Genomic DNA, 16,013 nt, shown 5'->3' on the forward strand with positions numbered 1-16,013 from the left:
TGTATTCTCTTTCTCAGGAGAGAAAACAGCTAAAAGTGCTCACTCCTTTTGGTCGTTAAAGATTAGTTTCTGACAAAGCCCGTCTGTGGCAGCTGCTGCTGGCACTGTCGTTTCCTCCCTGATCGGTCTCTGGGATGGGCACTGCGCAGGAGGGCTGGCACATGTGTGGCTCTGCCTTGGGTGGGCTGAGAAACAGTACCAGAACCCAGGTGCCTGCTCTATCCTTGGCCTCTTAGAGAATGACTGCTGTAGCCTTCCTCTTTAATAGCAGCAGCAGGATACATGGGGCAGAGGACCACAGACAGGGCCATTTGGCCCAGGCCTCATCACAGCATCATCCTAACTAAAATGCCTTCGGGTCTGGCCAGACCTGAGAGACACAGGACAAAGCCCAGGTCAGGGGGCAGGGAAGCCAGGAGCTGCCTGTGCCTCCTCACTCAGGCTCTCAGCAGGCCATTCTGACCTGGAGCCACCCTGTTACTGTCTCAGTAAGGCTGGGAACAGGCTTGTGAGTATAACTTCAGATAAGCAACCATGGCTCTCTTGGGAAGGGCATGCTGTGGACAGACAAAGAAGAAAAGAGCACATGGCTCCGAGGTTGCTGAGTGAAAGATTTGGATGCAAAGGTGTTTAATTGCAAAGGTGTTTCTGGCCGAGTGATGTCCCTGAGAACAAAGGATCTGTTGGATGAGAGCACAGAAGAGTGTTTTGTCTTCCAGGATCAGAACCTGCTCCAAGCTCTCTGAACAGACCTGATAAGAATGTTCTCTGCTGACTGGATGCCCTGACTGTTCCGTGCAGAGAGACCATCTGTTTTTTCCTCCCAGTTTAGTCCTCAACACCAGGAGAGGGCAGGGCCCTCCCCCAGCTGCTGTCTTCCTGGGCTCTGTCTACCCATTCAGCTTCCACAGCTAGGCACTCAATCCTAGCTGGCAGCGCCTTGTGTGGGAGCTCAGTGGTGAGGTGGGTCACAAGAAATCTACTAGTAATGAGCAAGTACCAACATTTGGGGATCCTTGCGTAACAAAAAAGGATAAATTCTAATGCATTCAAGTTATCTCTGTGATGAAATCGCTGCCATTCCCACCCATGACAGCATGCTTTCTTAAGTGGGAGAAAAAAGATGGGTGAGTGCAGGACCCTTGGATGCACACAGCCCACACTGGATTGTGAACACAAAGAAGCAGGAGATTGAACCATTTGAGGTGCCAGGAGTGGAACGGTGCCCCTGGGCCCTTGCACAGACTCATCTCCATCAGAGATCCACTAGTCACTTGGGTTCCCAACTCCCAGGTCTGCCTGGGAAAATCTTACAAATCCTTCAAGATGCAACAAAGAAGTGCCACCTCTATCTAACTTCTTCCTTCCCTCTAGGCAGAATTAGTCATGCCACCTTACTGTCCCCCAGGGCACTTAGCACACCAGGGTATCACCACAGTGATCAGACAGCCCAGTTTTCACTGCATTCCTGATTTTAGAAATTTTGGCCTTGACAGATAATCCCTCTCAGAGAAATCTGTTGTCAGATCTGATGTGCTGATTTTAGGGACTAGAAATCATGGGCATTGGATGGATCCCAGATGCATTCATGCACCTGCCACCTCCCCCAGACTGAGCTCCTGGAGCTCAGGGACCATAGTTGTCACCTGCTTCCCCAAGTCTAGTGCTGTGACCAGCATGCAGTAGGGGCTCAGCAAATGTTGGCTGCACTACATGACATAATGTTTCATGCTTGATTGTGTTGTATCCACAGCATAACACTGTGAGGTTATGACCCTTGTCCCCATTTTACAGAGGAGAAAATTGAGGCTTAGAAGAGTTAAAACTTTCTCATGAGCGAACAGCTAACCAAGGGGAAGAGCATGGATGCAAACCCAAGTCTTTATTCCTATACTATGTATCTACCAGCTTAGTTCAAGCCCAGGAATGTCCTGAAATGTTTTGAGTTAGAAACCAGAGACACTTAGGCAGAGGAGAGGCCAGAGGAGATCTGTTGAGTAACCACTGAGTCCAGCCTGTCTCCAGTCAGGGTTATAACAACATTCAGCTGAGCCTTTGGTGCCCAAGGGCACGTTTTACCCTCTTGGTATTCTATCAAGACAAATTAACACACCCTGCCCTCTCTTTCAGAGCTTCTGATTTAAAGCAGACACGTGTACAGATGGAACGCCAGAGCTAAAAAAGGGACTGACTGTTTATTTCAGCCTCCTTGTTTTAAGATGAAAAGACCTAGATCAAAGGAGACTTGTAGCTTACCGTGGACCCAACATTGTGCTAAACATGTTTTTTTGCAGTATTTCATTTCCTAAAGTGACAGGCACTATTTTAATCTATCCTCAATTAACAGATGAGGAAGCCGAGCCTCAGAAGGACAAAGTGACTTGCCTAGTGTCCCAGAGCTAATCAGTGGAGGAGTCTGGATTTGAATCCAGGCCAGTCTACTCCAAAGCGCCTGCCCTCAACCCTGCAGCCAGGCCAGGTCTTTCCTTTTAGGTGCTGCAGTGGATGTTCACCCTGCATTTAACTCACCTCCCCTGCCCCATCCGAAAACAATGCTGCCCTTGTCCTCTGCCCTGGCCACCCTCCTGCAGTCAGGTTCAGCCCCTCTTTGGAATTAGCAAGAAGCTGCTATTCCCAGTACTGGAGGTTATTTTTAAAAGTGTGAAATAAGTGTAAAGCAGGATATTTTCAGTAAAAATCTCTCCCTGCTTATACAATGAAGTGGTACCGAAAGCACTGACTTGGAGCAGATACGTGGTTCATTTTTGCAGAGATGAATATAGTTCTCATATGGCAACCCACTGGGAAGGCTCAGGTGTTCTGGATGAACAAGGAGCTGAGCTTCAGAGGACTGGATGTGTGCTGACATTCTGAGAGGGAAGCCTCTGGCCTGCTTCTTCCAGAAATGAGGATTCCTAGAGTCCTAGAGCGTAGAGTCGTCAGCCAGATATTTAAAGTGAAAAGACCTGAATGCAAATCTAGCCTGAACATCCTAAGCCTATTAGCAAGTTACTCATCCTGTCCGTAAGGAGCTGCAGGAGTTAATTATATAACAAAAATGGAAATGTCCAGTACCAGTATCTTGGGTAAGCTTTAAAACCTGCCAGCAACCCCATTCCTCCCCCATAACGGTATTTTGAGAATTGCTGTATTTTAAGATGAAACGTGTATGTAAGAGCATATGGAAGCATCATTGAAAATTCTAGACAGCAGCAGACTCTAGGAAGTGTGTGGGCTTTAGGAAGGACTCCTTCCCATGCCCAGCCCCTACAATGCCTTTATCATATTCTTAACGTGGGTAATACTTTCTTTTCTTTTGGCCCATTGTTTATTTGGTGAGCATTTACAGAGGGCCAGCCCTGTGCCAGGCACAGTGCATGAGCTGCAGGAGAGGCCTTCTCTTCTATCTGCCAACACACGGGATCGTATGCAGAGCCTAGAAAACTACAGGCCTTGGGTTCTTTCCTGCCAGAAACCAGAGAATGTTTGCCCTGTTCTGAAACTCCATTTCTTGGTAATGCCTTTGAGGATCCATCTAAGGAATGTGGTCCCCCCCCCTCACCCCACTGGCTCCAGCAGCTCGGCCCGAGGGATTGCTGGGGGATTGTGCACGTCTTTGGCCTGGCTTCAACGGGCCGTGGCTTTTCCCCCATTTGTGGTCACAGCCAAGGGAAGCCTGGTGCCTGGCTCTGAGACCCACATGGAACACGATCCCAGAAGGACTTACCCGATGGCTTGTCTGTGGAGGATGGGAGGCTGGTGAGAGTGGGCATAGTGGGCAGAGGGGGTGGCAGCACCTTCAGGTTCTGGTCACTCTGGATCTCGTTGGTAGAGATCTGGTTGATGATGCGGTTGTAGGTGGGTGGCTGGTAGACCCGGGGCGGGGCAGCGGGGGGTGGCTGGGGGACGGGCCTGGCTGCAGGCACCCTCTGGCAGTGCTCCTCAAGCTGCGCGATGATCTCCGATTGGTTGTGGGCTAGTGTGGCCAGATGCTGGTACTTGTGCTCCAGGTCCTTGTACTTGCTGGCCAGCTGCAGCATGTCGGCTGTCTGGTTCAGGATCCTGTTCTCCAGCTGGGAGAGCTCCAACGCATTGTCCCGCTTGCGGATGATCTCATGCAGGAGCTGCATGTAGAGCTGCGTGACCCGCGAGTTCATGTTGCGGCTCTCCTTGCGCAGCAGCTTCACCTCGCTCACAATGCCGCCGTCCACCTCCACCAGCTGCTGCAGCGTCTCTATCTGCCGCTTCTGCTTGAGCAGCTCATTGTTGAGCAGCTCTAGCTCCTGCTTATGCACTCGGTTCTCCAGAAGCACCTCAGGCTCCTTGGAGTTGACGCAGATGGCACCTGTGACCCGCTGCTGGGGCACAATGAAGGTGTAGGTGCACTTGTCCTGGGACTCGCCCGCCCGCTTGTACCTGTTTAGGTAAATGAACTCTCTTGGCGAGCCCTCCTCAGTGCCCTCAAAACCATCCTCCTGGCCTGCAGCAGCTCCCATGGCAGCCAGCAGTCCGAGCCACCAGCATGTCACGCACAGTGGCCTCATGGTCCTTGCAAAATGGTGGTTATTCTTTGTGAATAGAATCTATGAAAGCCTGAAAGTAAACAGAGGGGAGAATCAGTGATGGTCCCACCACTGTCAGTGCCCTGTGCTGTCAGTGATCCCAGCCTTCTTGCCAGTCAGGCAGAGCTTTCCAAAAACTCAGCTTCAGGATGCTGGGTTGTATTCTCTTGAAGTGAGAGAACAGGCAGCCATTCTGGAAGCAAGAGGAGACAGGCAGGCTCCAGCAGAGGTAGAAGGGAAGAGAGAGGGTCTCAGAGCATCTAAAGGCAGGAGGCCCTGGCCCTGCTACTTCCAGAGCCAGCTCCAACGCCCGCAGCCGCCTTGCTGAACTACTGGCCTAGAGCCTGAGAACTGTATCCAGGCAGCTTCAAGCTGGGGAGGGGAGGCAGAGGAAGGGTTTTCTGATCTCCCTCCTCTGCTACCTTAGGCTTCTCAGACTGTTAAGTCTACCTATTCTATACTTTCACACCCCCTGAACTTTCCCCTTGTAATATCTATCACAGCAGTGCTGAATAGCAGTTCTGTTTGATCTTCTCTGTTGGATTCTAACTCCATGAGGGCATGTCCTGTGTCTGATTCAACCCTGTATTCCCAGGATGTTGCACTTTGGGCAAATATTTGATAAATGAATGAATCGTTTGACATGTTATGGAATGCATTCAGGTTTTAGTGGACAATGTCAGTGGAAGGATATGTCCAGTTATGTGGCTCTGGTCACTGTGTTAGCTAAGCTACAGAGCCAAAACAGGAAGAAACAATCAAGTTCTTCTGAATCCAAATATTTGTAATAGCCAGTGACAGCAGAGTCCTGACCACTGCGATGTGATTAAGTTAGAAGGGAGCAGAACACAGAATGTGTCTCCAGTTTTGCTTCACTTCTATTCTTGGACCATTCATCCCTTCACCAGATGTTCATTGAACACCTGTGATGTGCTGGACAACATGCTGGCGGCTAGGGATACAGCTACCAACAGGATGGAGCCAGCCCCTGCCCTCATGGGGCTTTCATGTCATTATGCCGTTCCCAAATGCCAGAAAGCACAACTATCACATGCTGTAAAGGGGTATTACAGGGAATTGACCTAATCGGAGGGTCAGGAATGCTTCCCTGAGAAAGTGCCCTTTACACTGACCCTTGAGGAATGAGTAGGAGTTAAATGGGCCAAGAGGGAGGGGAGGACATGTGCTAGATCCCTCCCCTTGCCCACTCGAGGGCCTTGCTCCAGCAGTCCTCACCATCTCCCCAACATCATCGTGGTTTTCCTATAATCGTACTGTTATTTTTCTCAACTTGAAGAAAACCCTCTCTTGACCTCATATATCTTCTGCAGCTGTTGTCACATTTCTCTGCTCCCCTTTTCAGCAAAGCCTCCAAAGAATTGCCTGCACTCACCATTTCCAGAAAGTTCCTCTCTTCCTGGTCTCTCTTGAGCCCACCCTCATGAGGCTTTGCCTCCTCCCCTTCATTCTAGGTTGCTCTAGACAGGATCACCAGTGGCCTCTGTTTGCCGGATGGAAGGGCTAGTTCTTGATCCTCTTTAGTATTTTCCCTCTCACACTGTGGAATACAGTTGGGCTCCCTTCTTGACCTTCTTTCCTGAACGCCACCCTGCCTCCTGTCTTGCTGGCTGTTCCTCCTCAGAGCCTGTGCTGGTTCATCCATCCTCATATTCCTGTCCTTTCTCTTACTGTTGAGGGGGACCTAAAACTCAGTCCTCAGAATTTTCTTTACCTTAGTGATCTCATCCAGAGGTCAGGTTGGTGATCATCCTCAAGTACTGATTACTTCGCGTTTATTTCTGGAACTCTCCCCTGGACTCTAGACTCCTACATACAGCTGCTGCTTTGACATTTCCACTTGACTATCTGCTAGGTATCTCAACTCATCCAGAAATGAACTCGTTTTTCCCCATACCTCCAACCCAACCTGTTCATCCCAGTTTTTCCTGTGTTAGTAAATGTCCACTCTTGTTGCTCTGGCCAAAAGCCTTGAAGTCATCCTAGATGCCTTTCTTTCTTTCATACCCCACATCTAATTCACCACCAAATTACAATGCCAGAAATATTCTCAGAGTCCTGTGTCTCCCCACCTCCCTGCCACCAACCTGGTGCAACCCACCTGTGCCATTCACCTGGACTATTGCAGTAATTTCCTAACTAGCTTCACTGCCCCAGCCTTGTTCATCCTACCTTCTGTCCTCAGCTTGGCAGCCAGAGTGGTCCTTTTTAAAAAGTCAAACGGGGTCACTCCTCTATTCAAAACCCCTAGTGGCTCACCATCTTGGAGGAGAAGCTAGTAGGTCTCCAAGGCACTCTATGGTTTGGTCCCCACTTCCTCCCTGGTCTCGTCTCTGACCCCTCTCCCCTTCGATCATCTCCTCCAGCCCCTTGGTTGGCCTTTTGGTTGTCCCTTGAGTGCTCTAAGCACACTTGGGACTCAGGGCCTTTATACTTGCTGGTCCCGGCCCCGTTCTTCATTGTTCCCTCACCTCTTTCAGTCTTTGCTGAAATATCACCTTCTCAGTTAGACCATCCCTGCTGATGGAAGATTGTGACCTCACCACTTTCCCCCTGCAGTGTCCTTATCACTGTCAGATACAGGCTGTCTCTCTGCCCCATTCCCTTGAATGCAAACTCCATGAGGGTAGGGGGTGTTTGTGTTGGTCACCGCTCCATGTGCAGTGCCTACCACGTGGCCTGAAATACATAGGAGCTCAATAAATATTTGTTGATGGAATGACAAGACACGCCTGCCAACAGATGCTGAGCAGCTGGGAGTGCTGGAAAGAGGGATAGATTGGGGTGGGGATCCCATGGACAAGTGACTGCCTGAGGAGGTCAGAGCTGTGCAGAGGAGGGCCTATGTATGTATTTGTTAATAACATCCATTGACCGAGGTCCACTATATACCTGACCCTGTACTAAACATTTTGCAAGTGTTTTCCACTTTCCCGTATTCTCATAATCTCCTTTTAAGGTAGATACTGTTGCTGTTTACATTTTATAGATGAGGAAACTGAGACTCAATGAGGCTGAGTGACTTGCCCGAAATCAGAAAGCTAGAAGGTGGCAGAACCAGGGCTCAACAACCCTGGTCTGATGGATTCGAACCCGCTAACTCTGAACGATGACACAGACATGTATTTAATCTGGATATTAGCATCACTACTTTCTGATTTCACATTAATCTATGCTAAAATAACAAGTATGACACAGGACTTACAGATTTTGTCCTCCCTGAACCCCTTTGGGGGCTTCTCCAATGAGGACCCTGCGTCTGGGCTCCACCTTGAACCAGCCAGTGAGCAGTTACAAGAGACCCTGTGCTCTCTGGGGCCCTGCTGAGCTGTTTTCCACTTAAATGACAAAGCCCAAGCATGATTCCTATGGCCTGCTCAGGCCTCTCTGAGGCCAGGCAGAGAAAGGTGTGCGGGAGCTTCTGGTTTGGGCTCTGCTAGGAGGTGGGGCTGCAGTGACGTCAGTGGAAACCCAGCTGAGTTTGGAAGTGTTTGCCTGGTTTCCAACAGTGCTTTGGCTGCCCCTGTGCTAGTGGCCACACCCACCCCAGAACAATGGGGAGGAGCCGCCCCCGACCCTGGGCTAGGGCACGTCTGCAGGGCCACCGCCTTCTTCAGGCTGCTTACCTGAGGCAGTGGGTGACAAACACCTCTCTGTGCCCATGTGGGCGTGGGGCTCCACTGTGGCCAAGAAACTGCCAGAGGCCCAGGAGGCAACCTGGCTGCAAGACAAGGCTGGTTTCCAAACCTTCCTGGACCTCCAGATTTGAGAGGGCTACACTATTTATGGTTGAGTTCTATCCTCTCCCAAACATGGGCTCGCAGAGCTCCCTGGCAGAGTTCTTGCCATTGCACTTGGGACCTAAAAGACCGAGTTTCTTCTGTGAAATGGGGTGATCCAACCCACCTTGCACACTAGGTGAGCAGCATGGAAGCACATCAGAAGCAGGAGATTGGAATAATGTGTTAGCCATACGATAGCAGGAACAACAAAGCTGAAGCAAAACCAACAACAGTAAGGATGCTGAGCGTAGGCCAGGCAGCGTGCCAAGCACTCACACCATCTCCTCGACAGCCTTGCACAGGGCTTTAGGGCTTCCAGGCCCTTCACATCCACATTCTCTCATTTAATCATTCCAACACTCAGAGTGACTTAGTGTTATGCCCATTTCTAGGCTAAGGAAGCTGAAGCTCAGAAAGGTGTGGGGGTAGCTGACTTGAGGTCACGTTGCTAGCAGTGGGACCTCTTGAAACTGTGTTGATTCTGAGTCCTGTTATACCTCCGTGGGGCCTGAGCTTAGTGGGGTGACTCGGAACTGATTGGGTTGCAGGAAGGAAGGGAAGGAACAGGGCACTGTGCTGGGCGCCTGACGTACTTTGTCCCAGGTAATCCAGTGGGTTGTTATTCATCCCGGTTGTATCAACGGAGACATTGCAACCCGGACAGGCTCGGTGACTTGCCCAAGAACACAGCAGATAACAGCCAAAGCTGCCTGAGCCTAGGACCTGGGTCAGCCTGATACCAAGGGCCGTGCTCTTTGGGCTTCTCTTTGAGCCTCAGAGTCATTTATTTTCCTTGGAGTCCAAGACTCCAACCCCAATTCCTCCCTTCCCCCCAGCAGTTTTTTGCCAGTTTGGCGGTTCTTAATGGGCAGTAATAAGTTTGTTTACTTTTGCTCTCTTGATATTTATTCAACTAATTACATCTCAAGGGAAAAAACACCCCCCGCCCCAACCCTGGCATTCCAGCCATCTTAGGACTGGAGAAGAACTCAACTCAATCAAAATGATGCTCCTCACTTTTTTCCTGTGTCCAACAAAGAAAAGCAAATCCAACTGTTTTCCTTGGCTTCAGAATTAAAATAAAAACGATTCTTAAAATTGCTTTTCCACATTGTATTGTGAGGAGTTTCCATCACGCACGGGTTTTCCTTCCCCACAAGTGAGGCTGGTGTGACTGTGCCACGTGACAGCCTTTGCACACCGGGAGGCAGCCTCTCCAGGCCTTGGGTCCCACCCAGTCTCCGGTGGGCTGCCTCTGAGTGTCGCCGCTTGGCCTGATGTGGTGGGGCCACACATCATGTGTCCACATCCCTCTCACCACTGTGGTGCTACGGCCCAAGCAAGGAGCCGCTTTGTGGGAACAGCTGTCATTTTCTTTTCTTTTTTTTTTTTTGAAACGAGTCTTGCTCTGTCGCCCAGGCTGGAGTGCAGTGGTGCGATTTTAGCTCACTGCAAGCTCCGCCTCCCGGATTCAAGGGATTCTCCTGCCTCAGCCTCTCAGGTAGCTGGGACTATAGGCGCCCACCAGCACGTCCGGCTAATTGTTTTGTATTTTTAGTAGAGATGGGGTTTCACCGTGTTAGCCAGGATGGTCTCGATCTCCTGACCCTGTGATCTGCCCACCTCGGCCTCCCAAAGTGCTGGGATTACAGGTGTGAGCCACCGCGCCTGGCCGAAGAGCTGTCGTTTTCATAAGATGGAGCTGTGTATTCTGCCCTGTAGCAGAAGCTGCTGGCCTGGGATCCTCTTTTGAGTTCACCCCAAAGGTTAGAAATGAGAAAAGTTCCAGTAATAAAAAGAATAACAACAACTACTTGTCACTATGGCTCAAGCACTTTATATACATTATCTCACTTAATCCTCCCAACAGCCCTTGGAAGGCGGCCTGTTATTTGAGGGCCGCCATGCATGGTGGCCCCACTTGTGCACTGTGCAACTTAAGGGGGCACAACTCACATTCATAGTCTTTATGTTTTTTATATTTATATTGCAGCAGTTTTCTAATGCCCACAAAGATGCTTTTAAGGCTAACAGCAAGGCTGACGTTTATCCCTATTTGCAGTTGAGGAAACTCTTGAGATTTGAGGATCGTGAGTCATTTGCCCAAATCACAAATTACTAAGTAGCAGAGCCACTAACAGACCCCAGAATAACCCCCAAAGATACCGTACTATAAATAAAGAGAAACCAAAGTGCCAAAGTGACAGGAAACTCAAAAGAGATTGTTCTCTGACCGTCTAGGCAGGAGGACGACAGGAGTGCTCTTGCCATCCTTAGACCTGCAAATCCCAGAGAAGCCTCCAAGTTAAATCCGGATCTCAGGAGTTGTTTCATCGTCAGTCCACGTTGTAGTCCTGCCTGGAGGACTTACAGAACCAGCCCCTTACCACCCGCCCTCCCATCAGCACTGCCCATTGGTCTGTGATCACAGATGAAGGCCAATTATGGGTCCCCGCCAGAAGAGGCATCCCAGCACTGCAGGAGGCTGGAGAAGCAGGCCTCTGCCAAGACAGTCAGGGAATCTGGAACTGCCAGCTGGCCCCTGAAGTCAGGGTTCTGGGAAGCTAGAAGCCTGAGCTGTGCTTGAGTGAGTCTGGTGGACCTGAGCAGGAATCAAGTTTGTGAACCTATCATCAGGACAGAAGACAGATGAAAACATCAACATTAGCTAGCAGGTGTTCCTACTAAAGCTGTTGAAATGTATGATGTGCTGGTAGGGAGGTATCCAAACCAATTGGTAATCCAGGATGTGGGAAGGATCCAGATGAAGGAAAAGGCCCAGCTGATCACGTGACCGGTAGTATTGTAATAATGGCTGTCATTTATTTGTTGTGAACTTGGGTGCCCACCTGCACTCTATCTCACTGGCTCTTAATAGCTCTATGAGTAGGGGACCATACATCCTGGTTGGCCCCGGTTGAGGTCTGTTGTCTTACATAATTATTATTATTGAGAAGGAGTTTCACTCTCATCACCCAGGCTGGAGTGCAGTGGGGCAATCTCGGCTCACTGCAACCTCTGCCTCCCAGTTTCAAGCAGTTCTCCTGCCTCAGCCTCCTGAGCAGCTAGGATTACAGGTGCCTGTCACCACGCTTGGCTAATTTTTGTATTTTTAGCAGAGATGGGGTTTTGCCACACTGGCCAGGCTGGTCGCGGTCTTATTTAATTATTAATAGCACCCCCTTTTCAATCTCAATATTGTCCTGACTGAGCAACAAACTATATGGTCCCATTACCTAGGAGAAAGGCATTATGTCTGCATTTGGCAGTAGAGGAAACCCAGGTCTAGAATGGTTAGGTCTCTTGTTCAAGGTCACGTAGAAGTAAATATCAAAACTGGGATTTAGCTGTCAACTGCTAGGTCCAAACCCTGACTTGCATCAAGATTGTCTCTTCAACCAGTATGAATAAAAGGTGCTTGCTTGTTTAATGGCCGAGATGCAGCTTGCATCTTACTCACTATTGACTAAGTAGAAATAGTTTTCAGGTCAGCACAAGGGTGTGTTTTGTTGGATGTTGGAAAGAGCTGCTTGATCATGTGAGTGGTAATTACGACCCCAAAATGGGCATCTGGGATGAGCCGTGACACCCTCACCGTGGAGAACCTGGTGAAAGGACTGTGTATTGTTTGTCCTGGATGATTCACCATCAGCCTGGAGGCCAGGGAGGGCATAACCAGATCTCCAACTGCCCTCCCCTCCCAGCTGAGGATGCTATGAATCGTTCCCTACCAGAAGGCACCCGGGGAGTCTGGAGCCAATTCCCAAACCCTTCTAGTTCAGCTCTCATACGACCATTGAATGAACCATTTATCTATTATCCATCTAGCCCTCCATCACCCACCCATTTAGCCTTCCCATCCAGCCAGCCATTGTGTATTGCTACTACCTGGTCATGGGTGATGGGAGTCAGGAGTCAGAGAAGCAGGGTAAGAGATTTGCCTGGAGGAGTAGCATTGGGGGTTTGAATCTGCCTGATGCTTTGGGTTCCTGTGCTCCTGCCATTGGTGAGTTGCTGGCTCCAGGAGCAGTTCATGGAGGAGGCGGGTTGTGGTCACACCATGAGATCATAGAGTAGAGGGGGATGTGGTTAGGGAGTGGGGGAGCTGGTTGCCTTTGCCAGGGGGACAAGGACACTGCTGTTACTTTTTCACAGTGCATTATTTGGGAACCATTTTGAGATTCCCCCAAAGTCTGTGCACTGAGCCCTCTGTGCCAGGAGCCTCGGCCAACAGAACAGAGGCGGGGAAGAGTCTGCAGAAGCCATTTCAGAGTCCAGCTTCTGAGTTGGCTGCTGCGTTTCCGGCAGCGCCTAGTGTGCTCTGGAGCCCTACAACTGGGAAAGCCCTAGACGAGAGGGAGAAGTCAAGGGCTGGGTGGACAGCACTGCCCCAGGGTGGCTTTCTTGGGAAATCCAGGCCTTGCCTGGAGCTGCTTTTCTGGGCTTGGCTGAGAAGTTGGCACCAGGGCCACCTTGGCTGTTTGGATGGACTTGTTCCTCAGACACTGGGACAACCAATTTTTGTGTCTGCCTCACTGATCCCGGTAGCTCTTTGAGGCAGGGGCTATGACTATCCCCATTTCACAGATGAGCAAACAGAGGTAAGGGATGAAGTCACTTGCCCAGGGTCACGGTGCTACGAAGTGGTGGAGCTGGGCCCAGAACCAGATTTGTCTGCTCCAGGGCCAGGTTTCTTAACCACACAATCCTAATTGGCCTCCCTGCCTTTGGGTGCTCTCTCCCCTGCAGTCTACGCTGCATGCAGCTCTAGGGCTGTCTGTCTGACACCCACATCTGATCGTGTCAGTGTCCTGCTTAAAAACAGACCCTGTGTTGTCATGCCTCCCTGCCTTTGCACGTGCTGTGCTTCCTGCCTCGACTACCTTCCCCCACTGTCCTGGCTAATGCCTGCCTGTCTTCCTAAGTTGACCTCACCATGAAGCCATCCATTCAGTGAGATCCTCCCTCCCTCCTTCAGCTCACAAGTGCAGCTGTGGCTGCTTCCAACCCAACACCCAAGACTCAGATTGCACTCGTCTGGTTATCTCCCTCCTGACTATAGCTTCTTTAAAAAAGCAGGGCCAGGGCAGATTCCTCCTCTGAATACCCAGTATCCAGAATAGCACCTAGGTTACTAAACAGGAACTTATTCATATCACGTATTTCCCAATAATTTCTCCTCTTCCAGCCACTGTGCCAGGGGCTGGAGGTAGAAAAGGAACAAGGTGGGTGAGGTCCTTACCCTCAAGGGGTCCACGGTAGTAGGTGAGACAGAGACTAGGCATTTGTTTTGCAAAGAGATACGTGCCCAGATGGGGAAACTTGGGGGACTGTGGGGCACCTGACCTAACCCCAGAAAAGCCCTTGGCTGGACAACAGAGGGGGGAATGGTGTGGCACCCTGGGGTAGAGAAGCTTGCTTGCTTGCTTGAAAGCCTGGGTCTGAGGCTTGCTTCATTGATTCATTCATTCCACAGATATCTTTCTTGCCTGGCCCTGAGTGGGTATTAGAGATTCGGCAGTAACTGAGACAGACACAACCTTTCCCTCATGGAGGTAGGAGTGGGACCACCTCAGGCAGGACTTTAAGGATTCTTGGAGCTGGGCAGGTCCTCAGGCATCTCTTGAAGATAAGAACAGAGTCCATTCTGGGCTTTTCCTTGGTGGTCTTGGTACTGCCTGTCTGGACAACTAGGCAGCAGTGGGATGCTGAGGCTCTGGGGCTGCTGGCCCCAGACAGGCTGATTTCAGCAGAGAATGGACTGACACAATAGCTCAGTTGTGAGAGGCCTGGCTTCCCACACCCAACATTTTATTTTTTTATTTTTGAGATGGAGTCTCACTCTATCACCAGACTGGAGTGCAGTGGCGCGATCTCAGCTCACTGCAACCTCCGCCTCCTGGGTTCAAGCGATTCTCCTGCCACACCCAACATGTTAACATTCCTGGGACCAAAATATGGCTCATGATTGATGTGTACATGTAACAGGCCATCATAATGTTTTAACCCCCAACACTGACCCAGTCATATGGCTTACAGTCCATGTGAAAGAACACAGCTTTGTCATAGAAACTACCCCCAGAATGAGGCTTCTGACATGACCTGTGTATCACCACAAACTCCAAGCTGCCTGTGGCTGAATAACTCTTCTATTTGGGGTGTTTTATATAAATTCACAAAAAAGAAATGCCATTCAATGAATTGATTCTTTCTTGAGATTGCCACAGTGTGGTTGTCCAGGATGGCAGCAGGCTGGGGTGGAACCAGCATAGGTCTGGGTTTCAGTCTTCGCTTTTTTGGCCCATAAGTGGAGAGACCGTGGGAGAGGTGCTGCACCTTGACCCCCAGTTTCCACTTCTGTAAGATGGGGCAGCACCACCCACCTTGAGGACCCTCTTAGCTCCTTGTGCCACCTCTTTACAGCTTTCACACAGTTGTGTGTGTGTGTGTGATTATTTACCGTCTGCCCAGTCCTGCTGGGCTGTGGGCTCTATGAAGCAGAGCCCCTCCCCCATCTGCCTGCTGTCAATTGAGACCATTCCAGATTAAATGGGCTGTGATTCAGAGAGGCCAGATGCTGAATGTACCTGCTTTGGCAGGGCTGCTGTCTGTTATGTTTGTTCTATTGTAGCTAACCATTGCCATCTCCCTGATGTTTTTTCAGAAATTGCTCAGGTGTGGCCCAGTGTAGGTAATGACCTGAGCTCCGATTCTTCAGTCCTAAAGGAGCCTCCAAGTACGGATGTAGAAAGCACATCAATAGTATCTCAGTCACATGGACCAGTGAGGCTCTGCGCCCACTGAGCTGGGGACGGAGTTTCCTGGTGCTGATGTGGTGAGACAGTATCGCAGAGCACCCAGGCACGTGGAACAAGTCAGCCAACCTGGTTTCGAAGCTCAGTTCCTCTTGTCACTGACCGTATTACCACAGGTACCCTCATAAGTGTGCTGAGGCTCATCTCTAAGGGTAACAGTCATGCCTATTTTGCCTCAGAGGTAGGCTTCCATGAAGAGCAAGGGGTGCATTAAAGTTGATAAGCCCATGGTTTTCAGAGGGTTTGGTGCAGCATTCGATAGAACAGCAACCAGAGCAGATATGGCCACTGAGGACACTGGGCAGGGACCCAGTGACAGTGAGGAGAAGAGAAGTTGAGGCATCTTGAGGCACTGAAGTGAGAGGAAGTGAGGGGCTTTGGAGCTCAACAGAGCTGGGTTCCAGTTGCACATAATCACGTAACTGTGTGACTCTGGGCAAGTTAACCTCTCAAGCCTTAATTTTCCCATCTGTAAAATGGAATGCTAAAACTAGAACCTACCATGTAGTGTTGTGATGAGGATGACATGATATAATGTATATGCCTTACTTAGCCCAGTGGGTACTTCCTAAATCACTGGGGGATGGAGGGCCAGATGGAGGAACAGCGTATTTGCTCTGCCCGTGAGCTTCAGCAGTAACATGTAGTCCCCTGCTGGACCATGTGCGTTACACATTTTTGTCTGTTCCACCCAGACTGCCTCATTAGTAGTAAGTAGTCCCTTTTTTTTTTTTTTTTTTTTTTTTTTTTTGCCAAGCTCATGAAGTCAGTCAGAGCCTCTGCTCAGCCTGAGCTACCCAGAGAAGACAGTGAGCCACCATGGTTCCAGACTGGAG

General features: G+C 50.1%; 2 protein-coding genes across 17 annotated transcripts in view; one reads left to right on the forward strand and one right to left on the reverse strand.

Annotated features, from left to right (window-relative positions):
- Positions 1-16,013, forward strand: part of RALGPS1 (Ral GEF with PH domain and SH3 binding motif 1) — a 304,597-nt gene that overhangs the window by 183,874 nt on the left and 104,710 nt on the right. The window lies entirely within an intron of this gene.
- The window catches only part of ANGPTL2 (angiopoietin like 2), a 35,672-nt gene that overhangs the window by 16,754 nt on the left and 2,905 nt on the right, over positions 1-16,013 (reverse strand). The window contains exon 2 of the mRNA XM_008006182.3: positions 3,728-4,593. Coding sequence (XP_008004373.1) covers positions 3,728-4,544 — 817 coding nt within the window. The 5' untranslated portion in view covers positions 4,545-4,593. The remainder of the gene's footprint in view (positions 1-3,727; positions 4,594-16,013) is intronic.

Source organism: Chlorocebus sabaeus, chromosome 12 (assembly GCF_047675955.1).
Source record: "Chlorocebus sabaeus isolate Y175 chromosome 12, mChlSab1.0.hap1, whole genome shotgun sequence".
In the NCBI taxonomy this organism is placed as follows: Eukaryota; Metazoa; Chordata; class Mammalia; order Primates; family Cercopithecidae; genus Chlorocebus; species Chlorocebus sabaeus.